This window comes from Chenopodium album, chromosome 3 (assembly GCF_948465745.1).
Source record: "Chenopodium album chromosome 3, dcCheAlbu1.1, whole genome shotgun sequence".
NCBI classification, from domain to species: Eukaryota; Viridiplantae; Streptophyta; class Magnoliopsida; order Caryophyllales; family Amaranthaceae; genus Chenopodium; species Chenopodium album.
Window position 1 is genome coordinate 12,933,840 of NC_137836.1, and position 14,299 is coordinate 12,948,138.

The 14,299-nt window shown below is 39.3% G+C and overlaps 1 protein-coding gene and 1 non-coding gene across 2 annotated transcripts; one reads left to right on the plus strand and one right to left on the minus strand.

Moving 5' to 3' along the window:
* Positions 1 to 2,970: 2,970 nt before the first annotated feature.
* On the minus strand, positions 2,971 to 3,077 carry LOC145625832 (small nucleolar RNA R71). The gene has a single exon (XR_014110733.1). It is a non-coding gene; the product is annotated as a small nucleolar RNA R71 (small nucleolar RNA).
* A 9,105-nt stretch (positions 3,078 to 12,182) lies between these two features.
* LOC145611685 (purine-uracil permease NCS1-like) lies at positions 12,183 to 14,044 on the plus strand. The gene has a single exon (XM_081667034.1). The coding sequence runs from the start codon at positions 12,296 to 12,298 to the stop codon at positions 13,808 to 13,810; it is 1,515 nt and encodes a 504-aa protein (XP_081523160.1). The 5' UTR covers positions 12,183 to 12,295; the 3' UTR covers positions 13,811 to 14,044.
* Positions 14,045 to 14,299: the final 255 nt, after the last annotated feature.

The following is a 14,299-nucleotide window of genomic DNA, read 5'->3' on the forward strand; positions in this document are numbered from 1 at the left end:
TGGCAGGCCAATAAGGATGAAGTAGAAGAAGTTAAGAGGAGAGAAAGAGACTGAGTAGAAGAGAGGAAAAAGACAGAAGAAAAGAATGAAGAGTTGAGTTAAACTTGTTGCATCTTCATTCTCATTTATATCCAAACAGAAAGTTCTTGGGAGTAGGAGAGTATGAAGCGTGGGGAACAGGTATTTGGTTAAAAAAAAACATTAATTAATAGCTAGCCGCCTCTAGCTATTCATAACAGCACCAATATAAGGTTAGAGCAATAAATGCCTTGAGGATATTGGTTGCATGAATCATCAAGGTGGCGCACAACTTTCTTGGAAGATGAATTAGCTTAGGAAAGGTTACACACTTTAATTGGGAGCCGAGAAGTTTTTGTTATACCAAGGAAATTTTTTGAACAATGGAAATGCTGGAAAACCACTAATAGCAGCAAAGAGATTGCAAGAATCTCCTATATAGCTGGAGCTATAATAAATCTTATCCACCTAATCTATAACATTGATAAAATCAGGATTGCATGCATGCAGCAAGAACAAGCTTGAAGCTTGAAGAACCCTAGCACAGCTAGGAAAAACTCACTTTCTAGTGAGAAAGCATGTTAGTGTGTTTTATTTACGATTATGTACTTGATGTGTCTATTTTATATAGTATTTTACCCCCGTCCCTTGGTCATAATTAGTAGTGTTTTTGGCTCTTTAGAGCCACTTTTATTACTAATTGGTGTTTTCTAGTGTTTTCGTAGATTTGGTTGACTTTTGCAGGGATTTATGCTTTTGGAGTATTTTCCCGGGATATTTTAGAGCAACTACGGAAGCTAGAAGGACGCGACCACTTTTGAAGCCCAGAATCGGTGAGAGCCGGTGATTAAGGGCTCGGTAATTGGGATCCCGAGGCATTTGGACCAAGTATTCGAGACCCGAGAGGAAACCCAGATTGGGCCGAGAAATCTAGCCCAATCGAAGTCCAAGCCTCAAGAGGAGTAAAAACCCGATCGGGCAACCTCTAGCCCGATCGGGCGCGGCAAACCATAGGGCTGCATGATAAGGCGCGCCCGATCGTGCGAGCATCTAGCACGATCGGGCGATGCTACTTGGGAAGAACGCGAAGAAAAAGGCGCGCCCGATCGGGCGGCCCTTCGCCCGATCGGGCGCGCGTTTCTGGAAGACCTGATTTAGTTTAGTTTTAATTCTTGTTTTAGAAAACGTTTAAATACGATTTTGTACGGAATGATGGGAGGACCTTCTTTCTTAGACTTTCTCTCTCTACTTAGGATCTTTTCTCTCTCTTAACTCTTCTCTCAACTTTTGTTCTTGATTATTTCCATTAATACATATTAGTTTGGTAACGATTTCTCTTCTCTTAATCTTGTTTCCTTTCATCATGACTTATTTTATTGCTTTGATCTGTTTAGTTTTTAATAAGTGTGAGTAGTTTTATTTCTAGGGTTTATGGGGATCCATAAATAATATGAAGGGGTAATTTATTGTTGTTAATTATCAATACTAGATTAATTTCCTATTGATTGAGTTAATGCTCTGTGACTAGATTTGCGCAGATCTTTTATGCATGAGTTTAACAATATTGATTCGAGATTCGACAGATGAGAATTGATGTTTAGGTCTAGTTTCAATAGGCAGGTTAATTTATAAATGGTTAGGTCGAGATTCGAGAGATGAGATTTAATACCGGTAGATTAATTCTGTGATTGTAATACGTAGCGAAAGCCCTTTACAATCTGGTTAATTGATGCATTGATGATTGACTATTATTGATTATTGGTATTGCATGATAATTTCTTATTGAATTGTTTTAACGTTTTACAATTGCGGCTTGTAAAAGTATAGCAATATTAAATTGATGAATCGAGCATATGTTAATTTGATATTAAAGGCTATTTTCAATAAGAACTTAGATCTAGTAAATTGCGAGAGCCTGTTAGATCTATGTTGATTAATAAATTGCGAGAGCCTGTTAATCGTGTTATTTATGCAATGTCAATGATTGATTACTATGTTTTACCCTGGAGTATTATTTATTGGTGAACCTATGCCCTAGATCCTTTTATATATTGTTTTCTCCCTTTTCCTATTCTTTGTAGTTTGGTTTCATACTCAAATATAAATATTGGTTACTTAGATAATTTAGATTATAATAATTAATTAGGAGTAAAAAGACTTGTTTCCCTATGGAGATCGACCCTACTTCCCTATCTACTTTAGTTAGAGGATTTAGGTATTTACTTTTGATTAGGGGATACGACTTTACCCTGTCAAAATTTGGCGCCGTTGCCAGGGAAACGGTTTTATTTTTATTTCTGATTGTTTTTGTAGTCTAGATTATTTCCCTTTTGTCTCAGAGAGCGTTAGTTCTCTGAGAAAAATCTCATATTTGCTTCTAGCTTTTTGTTTATGCCCAGGTGTCCCAGATCAGGTTACATCCCATTCGATCCTGAGATCGAACGTTCCTTTCATAGACAGAAAAATCTCTACAAGCAAATCCTGGCGGATTCTGGTGATAACAACAATAATCACCGCGATCCTCCGACTTGTTCTAGCGATTCAGAGACATCATCAGACGCAGAATCAGAGATGACGGCTCCAAAGAAGCTTAGTGATTATTCACAACCAAAGCTTACGGATTTTCCACATCTCACCCCTACTCCGGCTCTTGATGGGGTTCAATTTGAAATTAAACTTCAATTTATAACGATGATAGAGAGGAAGCAATTCAGTGGAGCCAAGGGTGAAGACCCGAATCTTCACATTGCCGACTATTGTCAATATTGCAACACCATCAGGCAAGCCGGGGTCACTCAAGACCAAATCAGGGAGATTCTCTTTCCCTTCTCTTTAACTGGAAAAGCTAAATTGTGGTTTAATGGCTTAAATAGAACTACACTTGGTATAACTGAGTGGGAAACTCTTGTTCTGAATTTCTATAACAAGTATTATCCTGCAGAGAGAACAGCAGTACTACGGAGTGCAATCCAGAACTTTGCCCAAGAAGCCGATGAATCTCTATATGAGGCTTGGGAGAGGTTCAAGGACTTACATAGAGAATGCCCTCACCATAATTTAGCGCAATGGCAGTTAATCCAAGCCTTTTATAACGGCATTGGAAATTCCTCTAGAATAATTTTAGACTCTGCGGCTAGTGGGAGATTCATGAATCTTAATGTTGATGATGCAGGTCAAGTTATTGAAGATATGGCGATACACAATTCCCAATATGGGAATCCCAGAGGATTTGCTAACAAGGGGAAGCATAGTGTCGACTCTGTATCCTTTTTGCAAGCTCAATTAACCTCTATTTGCCAAAAATTAGATAATCTAAGCACTGCTAATGTAGCCAATGTTTCTGCGATTAATAATAATTATAATGAGGCTTTCTGTGAAAATTGTGGTATTGTAGGTCATTGGGAGCAGGATTGCAGGAGTTCCGTGGAGCAAGTTAATGCCTTCCAAGCTTATAGGCAGAATAACCCATACTCCAACACTTACAATCCTGGGTATCGGAATCATCCATACCTTTCCTACCAGAGCACTAATGTTCAAAATCCACCACCACAAGAACCACAGGCGCCACAGCAACAGCAGCAGAAATATTATCATCCCAATGCTAGCCAGAAGAACCAACCACAACAAACCCCCTCATCTTCTGACCCTTCTCTGGTGGAAATTAGAGCAATGTTGGCTAATATGCAAAAGCACATGGAGAGCAGAGATGCGACAATTGATCAAATTATAGCGCATAATAAAATTATGGATAATCAAATTGCGCAACTCTCCGCTACTCTACAAGCCCGCCAACAGGGAGCTTTGTCGGCACAGCCTACTAGGCCTACGGATCAAGCATTTGCAATTACTCTAAGGAGTGGTTCAAACTATGAAGGGCCCCCTATGCCTAGAGTTGATGAACCTGTTTTATCAAATAATGCTAATCTTGATTCCATTAAACCAAACAATGTAGTTGATAGCCCTGTAGGGCTAAAGGATACAACTAACATATCTAATTCTACATTGCAGGGTACAACTCCAGAGAAGGTGGCTACTCCAGACAAGAATAAGAATGCTCCAAAGCCAATTATCAAACTTCCATTCCCCAATCGTCAATTGAAGACAAACTTGGATAAGCAGTTTGGTAAGTTCCTGGAGGTGGTTAAAGATTTGAAGGTAACAGTTCCCTTTACTGAATTGATCACACAAATCCCCTCATATGCAAAATTTATGAAAGAAATATTGACGAGAAAAAGGTCTATTAGTGAGGTAGAGACAGTAGCTTTCACTGCAGAGTGTAGTGTCGTACTTCAAAATAAGTCTCCGCCTAAATTAAAAGATCCGGATAGTTTTTCTATCCCTTGTCATTGGCAATCTCTTGATTGATAATGCATTATGTGATTTGGGTGCTAGTGTTAGCGTCATGATATGCCATTATCTGTATGTTCTAAGTTGAATATGGGTAAATTAAAAGCCACCAATATAACTCTACAAATGGCCGACCGTTCTTTCAAATACCCCTTAGGTGTTTTAGAGGATGTCCCCATTAGAGTAGGTAAATTTTATATACTTGTAGACTTTGTTGTTCTTGACATGGCTGAGGATATGCAAACCCCAATTATTTTGGGTAGACCATTCCTTAACACTGCAGGAGCAGTCATAGATGTACGAAGTGGTTAGTTAACACTATCAGTAGGGGATGATAAAGTTATTTTTAATCTGAATAATGCCCCTAAAAGCTCCATGACTGAGGAGAAATGTTTCAGTGTTAATGTGGTTGTAAATTATTCTAATAAGCCCCAAGCTCTTGAAAAAGATCCCTTGGAGGCGGTATCTTGTGTTGCATCCTTTTCAGATGAGATAGACAAATGGCAGAAGGAAGTCGATGCAATAGAAAGAGCACTCTACAATGTTGGTCTTGGTTTTGAGGATGAAAAGGTGGAACCGTTAAAGCAAGTTGTGCGAATCGAGCCTACGGTAAGTGTTCCGCCAGATCGAGTTGCAAGTGTTGAAGGCAATGACAATTTGAAGCAACACTCGATCGAAGAAGGATTTTTAGTGCGTAGCATTGAAGATCCCCCAATCCAAGTCAAAGAGGATCCACCAGATAAGGTGGTTTGGCGTCCCACAGGGTATGTCAGAAAGCTGAATCGCAGCCGGAACACCGCTAGACCGGGTGAGAAACCACCCGATCAAGCGTTAGGCCAAGGGTCCTAGATATTGTACTTGGTAAGAAGGTCGTGCGGGACCTAGATAAACCAGCGCTTTGCGGGAGGCAACCCGTATTTCTTGCTTTCTATACTTTTTTAACTTCCTTTTCTTTAATTTTATTTTGAGAGGCGAGGAGAGTGAAATTTTACCGTTCATAAGTGTTTTTGAACAGGTATAGGTTTAAGAGGACGAAAGACTTAGAAAAATTTGAAGACGAAGAAAAGCTACGAAAATATGACCGGGCACGGGCCCGATCGGGCGGAGCTCGCCCGATCGGGCGCGAAAGCAAGGCAAATTCCAGCCTTAATTTAGCCCGATCGGGCGTGGCTGCCCGATCGGGCGCGCAAGGTGAGCTGGATAGTCGAGCAAACTTCGCCCGATCGGGCGCGTAAAGAGAGTCAGAAACTCGAGGAAATTTCGCCCGATCGGGCGAGGTTGCCCGATCGGGCGCAAATCGAGTGGAGGAAAAGATATGTCGGGCGAAGCTTGCCCGATCGGGCGAGCCATAGGGCGAATTTTTCGTTCGTGTTCGCGCCCGATCGGGTGCACCACTTAAATTTTGGAATTCAAATGATCTGCCCGATCGGGCGAGGCTCGCCTGATCGGGCGCGCCTATTTTTGGCCGTCCCCTTATAATTTTCTTCTTCTTTCTTTCCTCATTTTCTTCTTACTTCATCTTCTTCTCCATTACTTTCTCTCTCTAAAACCTCCATTTTTTTACACCTTCAAACTCACTTCTTTTTCAAGATCTCCTCAAATTCATCCATCAAAACCTAAAATTTTTTACATATTATTAATCCTCACATCTTGCTCCACATTTCCCACCTATTTTCTCCCACTTTCTCTCATACTTCCTTCAAACCCCTAGAGAGAGAAAGCTCCAAGCATCAACTTTTTCCTCATATAATGGCCTCAAAGCGTTCAAGGACCCAAAGGGGTGAGAGTTCGAGGGCACCACAACCAACGGTCAACCCGGATCTTCAAATTCCGGGATTGGAGGAGGTTGTCATTACCTCGGAGGAGCAACGGGTTAGGATGCTAAACCTCATCGATCGCCAGGTAATATCTACCCGTTTTATTCATCATCCCACACTAGTTAGGTTAGGCCTAGATAAATATTTGGAAAAATTGTTCAAAGGTATAGGCATGAGTGGTTTCTTTCAAATGTGCCATGATACGTATGACTACTTAACATTGGAATTTATTTCAAGTTTTAATGTTATTAAAATGAATGCACTAATTACTCATGTACAATTCCGATTATTAAACAACGATGTGAGACTAACTCTTAAAGAATTTGGAAAGTTGTTTGATTTAAAATCGGATAAACCGATTGAACCCTCTCAAGACCACACCGCCGTGGTCTATAAGAGGCTAACTGGGGAGGATTTAGTTAACCTCCAGCATGCCAAAGGGACGTGGATTCAACATCTCGTCCTAAAACTTTAGCAAAGATTTGCCGGCCTCACTATTTTTGGGAGGCATGAACCGGCAAATGTTAGGAGAGATGAATTGGAACTTTTGGCATCCTATGTAATTCCTACCGCTGAAAAATTGAACATACCCCATAGGATAGCCAATCACTTCCAAAGGGCGGCCAATGCGGCCGAGGCTAGTAGGTCTAGGGCACCTATTTATTTTAGGGGGTTAGTGACCCACATTGCTAGGAAACACCTAGGTTGGAACCCGGATGGGCATAGGAAAGTTGTAGGATCAAACCTCATGGACCTACCCTATTTAGGGAGTTTGAACTGGGTGCAACCTGGGGGAGTGATACTTGGTGGATAGTCCACCGACAATCGGGTAGGAGGGACCAAGCCTTTACCTTACCCAACCCCGCCTTGACCAAATTTGAGAAGGGCAAGCCTTCTTATACTTTCGAGATTAATGGTCAAGGTGAGGTTCAACCACCTCACCCTTCACCACAACCCCACCAATCCCCCCTAGACCATTCCCCCACTCACCATTCACCACACTACCAACCACCTCCACCCTTCACCTATGGCATACCCACTTCCTCGGTCGACTACAACGTCGACCCCAATGTCCCTTATGACTTTTCGGCTTTTAGGAGCCAATTAGACCGCATCGAGACGGGGCAAGGGAGAGTTGAGGGTATGATGCAAAACCTAGATTCTAGGTTAAGCACCTTAGATGGGCGGGTTGGTTACATAGAGAGGAACCTCGGGAGGGGCCTTTATCCCATGTATGATGATTAGCCACATTACAAGCCTATTTGAGCCCCATTGGTTACTAGTCCCAAGCTTGGCTTGGGGGAGCTATTAGTTGGTGAGGTGAGGGAGTTGTGGTGTGCACATTATTTGCACAATGTGGGAATAAAAGAAGAGTGTTTGTTCTTTGATTTTTGATTGGAAAATATTGATATGTTGTGTTTCAAAGTTGAAATTTCCAATATAAGTTAAAAAGAAAAAAAAAGAGCAAAAGAAAAAAAAGAGCAAAAGAAAAAAATTAATGCTCAAATGCTCTATTGGAAGGTTGTTCTGCTCAAATGCTCTATTGGAAGGTTGTTCTAAAGAAAAAAAAAAAGAAAAAAACTCAAGTTTGAAAAAAAAGAAAAAAAAGAATGAGTTCAAAGTTTGTTTTTCACTCAAAGTTCTACATTATCATATTTTTATGAGTGATTGTTGTGAGTGTTGGGATTGTTTATGATGATTAGAGTTGTATTTGGTGGTTTTTGTTGGAATTGGTTATATTTATGGAGATGTATGATCATCATTATTTTGATCATGGGTTTATTAGGTTTTGGCTCCCTTAATGCATAGCTTTTCTCTCACATGATCCCAAATATATCCTACCTTTACCCTAGCCTTACATTACAAGCTTAAAAGACCTTCCGACCTTGTGCATAGAATTGTATGAATGTGAAAGTGTTGTTTATCAATGCAAGTTATGATTTGGCATATTTCGAGTCGACTAGTAGGATTGAGCGTTCATTGTTTCATACACACGAGAGTGTGAGTTGGGAGGGCATTGTTCACATAAAGGGGTTGGATGGAGAGCGATCGAGTACATCTTTTACTCGCCACATAAATGAGAGTTGAGTGTGTGAGCACTAGTCTTGAATTCTATATGCTCTTGTGGTTTGCTCTATTTGACAATTGTTAGGGAAGAAAGGTAATTGGATGGATTTGATTAATTGACTCTGAAGCATGTTTATTTGATTTACTCTGAATCGTTTGTGCTTGATTTTTACTTTTTGGGGTGAAGCATATTTATTGATTCATTGATGAGATCTTTTCTTAGGGACAAGCAAAGGTTTGGCTTGGGGGAGTTTGATGTGTCTATTTTATATAGTATTTTACCCCAGTCCCTTGGTCATAATTAGTAGTGTTTTTGGCTCTTTAGAGCCACTTTTATTACTAATTGGTGTTTTCTAGTGTTTTCGTAGATTTGGTTGACTTTTGCAGGGATTTATGCTTTTGGAGTATTTTCCCGGGATATTTTAGAGCAACTACGGAAGCTAGAAGGACGCGACCACTTTTGGAGCCCAGAATCGGTGAGAGCCAGTGATTAAGGGCTCGGTAATTGGGATCCCGAGGCATTTGGACCAAGTATTCGAGACCCGAGAGGAAACCCAGATTGGGCCGAGAAATCTAGCCCAATCGAAGTCCAAGCCTCAAGAGGAGTAAAAACCCGATCGGGCAACCTCTAGCCCGATCGGGCGCGGCAAACCATAGGGCTGCATGATAAGGCGCGCCCGATCGTGCGAGCATCTAGCACGATCGGGCGATGCTACTTGGGAAGAACGCGAAGAAAAAGGCGCGCCCGATCGGGCGGCCCTTCGCCCGATCGGGCGCGCGTTTCTGGAAGACCTGATTTAGTTTAGTTTTAATTCTTGTTTTAGAAAACGTTTAAATACGATTTTGTACGGAATGATGGGAGGACCTTCTTTCTTAGACTTTCTCTCTCTACTTAGGATCTTTTCTCTCTCTTAACTCTTCTCTCAACTTTTGTTCTTGATTATTTCCATTAATACATATTAGTTTGGTAACGATTTCTCTTCTCTTAATCTTGTTTCCTTTCATCATGACTTATTTTATTGCTTTGATCTGTTTAGTTTTTAATAAGTGTGAGTAGTTTTATTTCTAGGGTTTATGGGGATCCATAAATAATATGAAGGGGTAATTTATTGTTGTTAATTATCAATACTAGATTAATTTCCTATTGATTGAGTTAATGCTCTGTGACTAGATTTGCGCAGATCTTTTATGCATGAGTTTAACAATATTGATTCGAGATTCGACAGATGAGAATTGATGTTTAGGTCTAGTTTCAATAGGCAGGTTAATTTATAAATGGTTAGGTCGAGATTCGAGAGATGAGATTTAATACCGGTAGATTAATTCTGTGATTGTAATACGTAGCGAAAGCCCTTTACAATCTGGTTAATTGATGCATTGATGATTGACTATTATTGATTATTGGTATTGCATGATAATTTCTTATTGAATTGTTTTAACGTTTTACAATTGCGGCTTGTAAAAGTATAGCAATATTAAATTGATGAATCGAGCATATGTTAATTTGATATTAAAGGCTATTTTCAATAAGAACTTAGATCTAGTAAATTGCGAGAGCCTGTTAGATCTATGTTGATTAATAAATTGCGAGAGCCTGTTAATCGTGTTATTTATGCAATGTCAATGATTGATTACTATGTTTTACCCTGGAGTATTATTTATTGGTGAACCTATGCCCTAGATCCTTTTATATATTGTTTTCTCCCTTTTCCTATTCTTTGTAGTTTGGTTTCATACTCAAATATAAATATTGGTTACTTAGATAATTTAGATTATAATAATTAATTAGGAGTAAAAAGACTTGTTTCCCTGTGGAGATCGACCCTACTTCCCTATCTACTTTAGTTAGAGGATTTAGGTATTTACTTTTGATTAGGGGATACGACTTTACCCTGTCAGTACTCAGCATTGCTGGTTGGGTGTTTGTATGTTTGTTTGGCCTTGTCTTTACTTTGGCCCTACGTTGACCCAATTCTAATGGAGAGTAGTGGGGACAAGTAGAGAAGAGTTTTTCAGGTGATGAATTATATTTATGATTGACATGAGTGAAGAGCAAATCATTCTTAGTTTCCAAAAGTTTATGATGTGGTTTATTGCTTTGATTATTTTATTATATTATGCTTGTGAGACTAACGCAAAGGTTTTTAAGTTGGTTTGATTTTAATAAGGGCCTACAATGGTTCCAAGTTGTAGGTTGACTTTACTTTCGTTTGGTTGACTTTTAAAGTTGAATTGTTTTGAATGTTTTTAAAGATAGTCTTCCGCTATGTGTCATTGATAGTTGCCTTATCCGTTTTCACGGTGGCGGTAATGTCTTAGATTTTTCTATTTTGAGTTTTAAAAAGAGCATAAAAGGTATTTTATAGGAAAGAAATTTCTAGGGTGTTACAACTTACGTTATCTTTTTTGCAATTCTGAGCTCAATTTGGATTTTTAAGAGCTAAAATAACCCCCCAAACCTTAATGAAACATTTTTTTGACACGTAAAACGAGGATTTTTTTAAAGACTCGCCACTAACAAAAAACGTTAAGTAGTAGCAAAATCCTTTTTGTGTGTGTGTGTGTGTGTGTGTTTGGTGGTAGTAAAATAAAATTAAAATTTAGATGGCTAGTAAAAATCAAAGTGAGGCTTTAGTGGTAGTAAAAGTCAAATTTTCCTAAATTTAAATTGATATATTTGATTGCATTTTGGTTTAGTTTCTTTTATGCACCTAATTATAGAGGAAACTAGGCTAGGAATTTGAGAGATAGATCTTGAGCGTAATTAATTCTCATTTTAATTCATTGTTTGCATGATTGGTTATCACATGTAGGCAAATTTGTCACAAAAAATAAAAAAATAAAAAAATAAAAAAAAGCCCTTTTAAAAGCACCATTTTGCGGAAAAAAAACATTTTAAAAGCTTTTTGGTTAAAAAAAAACAACTACATTCATTTTTTTACGAGAGGAAACCTATTCCCCTAATAACACTCTAATTAACTTAATTAAACTCTAAATTCCTCCCATTTCTTCTAACTAACCACTAACACACCCAATTACTTAATAATTATATTTAATTTATATCTAAAAAACCCACCACCCCAACCACCAACCAACCACCCTTCCCCTTCTTCCTCCCTTTTCACCTCCCTTTGAAGCAACCCCCTCACCCACCGACCCGATTCTAATTTGACCCGTTTCAATAACCTTACTTGAACTTGAACCGATTCTAATTTGACCCGTTTCAATCAAAACTATATGACTCATCCTAATTCTGACTTGACTCAATCCCATATAAATCTGTTTTAACTCAACTAAACCCATTTAAACAAAAGCTAGATGACTCAACCTAATTACAACCCATACTGATTATAACCTGACTCAATTTGAACATGCAAAATATAGCCAAACCAAATAAATTAGCTGCTAACTTTCAAAACCAGTTTACTTGCAAAATGAACCGTATGAGCCCAACCCTTTCTAACCCGAAACCGCCAAACTTGACCCGAAACCACATCAACAAAACAACAATACTACTTGTGGGCCATATCATGCTTTAGGGTGGGTAAAACCAACACAAGTTTTTTTTAATTTTTTCAATAGGCTCACTCAACACGTTTCGTTTCCAATCAGCCCCTAACGTCTCGTTTCCAATCAGCCCCTAAGATTCTATTCTAGCTTACAGATGCCACTGGTTGAAGAATCATTTGCCAGTTAACCACTAACTAATTAAGAACAGGCAATCTTAATCATTAATCAACCTTAGTAGCTTCCAAATACATGAATGTGATAATACATACAAAACTAACCATTTTCAGTCTTATCCCAAGATTCAAACAAGCCCACCATTAAACTCAATCACACACTTTTCAAACCCCCTTTTTTTGTTTTGGCTAAATCATCACACTATGATGTCCAAGTATCTCAGCCTGCAATACCATCCCTACACTACAAAACCCACAAAATCCTGCATCATCCCGTCTATCTTAACTACAAGATTGACCATCCATAAGAAGAGCTCCTTAAGCACCTTCTACGGAGGATGTTCGGCTTCCTCAATTCGTCCAATGGCATCGATCGAACCGATACGAAGTACTCATTTAGATGAAAATGAGGCTGATCCTGCACTTATCAATGATGATCTTAAGCCAACAACTCTAAGTCAACGGACTTTTTCTGGGTGGGAAATGGCCAGTCTTTGGATTGGGTTGGTTGTTGGTGTACCAGCATATTACCTTGCTGGTAGTCTTGCTGACCTTGGGATGGCATGGTGGCAAGGGATAGCCACCGTGATGGCGGCTAACCTTGTATTGCTTGTCCCACTAATACTCACCGGGGAGCCCGGGGCACGGTATGGTATCTCATTCCCGGTGTTAGCAAGATCGTCGTTTGGAATCAGAGGTGCCCATATCCCGGCACTGCTACGAGCATTAGTTGGGTGTGGATGGTATGGTATTGAGACATGGATTGGGGGAGAGGCAATTTTCCTGTTATTGCCACATTCAATTAAGCACTCTTCCTTGGCAAATGTTTTACCTTGGTTAGGAACTTCTCCACTCGAATTCTCTTGTTTCATGGTATTTTGGTTGGCTCAATTGTCTATAGTTTGGAAAGGAATGGAAGGCATTCGAGTGCTCGAAAAATATTCAGCTCCAATCTTGATTGTTTTAACATCCTGCCTACTGATCTGGGCATATGTTAATGCTGGTGGATTTGGCCACATGCTGACTCTAACTTCCAATCTTTCGAGTTCCCAGTTCTGGGCACTCTTTTTCCCTTCTCTTACGGCAAACATTAGCTTCTGGGCAACTCTAGCACTCAACATCCCTGATTTTACAAGGTATGCCAAATCCCAAAAGGATCAGATCATAGGTCAAGCTGGCTTGCCTATCTTCATGGGTGCTTTCACATTTGTTGGGCTAGCCGTGACCTCTTCAACCAAAGTGATCTTCGGCCGTGTGATCTCAAACCCCATCCAGCTCCTCGGAGAGATTGGGGGATTCACCACAATTATTTTGGCAATTGTCGGAATCAGCCTCGCCACCATCACCACCAATATTGCTGCTAATGTAGTTGCCCCTGCAAATGCACTGGTTAATCTCAGCCCATCAAAGTTTACATTTTGGAAAGGAGCTCTATTAACAGCATTGCTAGGCATTGCCTTTCAACCATGGAGATTACTAAAATCAAGTGAAAGTTTTGTGTATACCTGGCTTGTAGGTTACTCGGCACTAATGGGGCCAATAGGGGGAATAATTTTGGCAGATTACTATATCATTCAGAAAATGAAGCTTAATATTAATGATTTATATACATTAAAAAAGGAAGGATCCTACTATTATACAGGGGGTTATAATTTGGCAGCAATGATGGCTTTGACTGTAGGAATTGTGCCAGTGATGCCTGGTTTGTTGCAAAAACTCGGAATTCTGAGTTCAGTCCCAAATTTATTCATCACAATATACAACAATGCTTGGTTCTTCAGTTTCTTTGCTGCAGGCATCTTTTACTGGATAATACGATCATTATTATCAGGTAAAGATAGTGAACCAATTGATCCACTTTTGGCAGCACCAAATTGAATTACGATGGATCGTATACACACAAGAAGACTACTTTGAAAAGATACCACATAGCATTGTAAGTTGCCTGTATAATTATGTATTTATGTAAATGAAGTTATCACATTAGTCCAGTGAACAGCTTTCTTAAGGCAATTCTTCAAATTTAAGTTTAAAAGTTTTCTCCTCTGTTCATCTCCATGTTTCTGCAACTGCCTACAAAAATAAATTTTATTTCAATTCGTCATTGCAAAACATACCTTAATGTCATTAGCTTGTGAACTTCACAGTTTGTCCACTGCAATATATGCCACTACCTGCAGAATGCCGAAGATAGAAATGAATTGCATGGTTGATCATCAACATTTATAACAACAATTATGGCCAATGCCTAAAATGTATGGATACAATTACTTAAAAATTGGACGAGAGTTCTAGTAATCGATTTATTAAAGAATTTACAGTTCTGAACGTACTAACTAATTTCTAGAACTCTCATCCAATATTGCT

What these genes read in the sequence shown, in the direction of transcription:
- LOC145611685 (XM_081667034.1), top strand. Translation starts at nt 12,296, where the DNA reads ATGGCATCGATCGAACCGATACGAAGTACTCATTTAGATGAAAATGAG.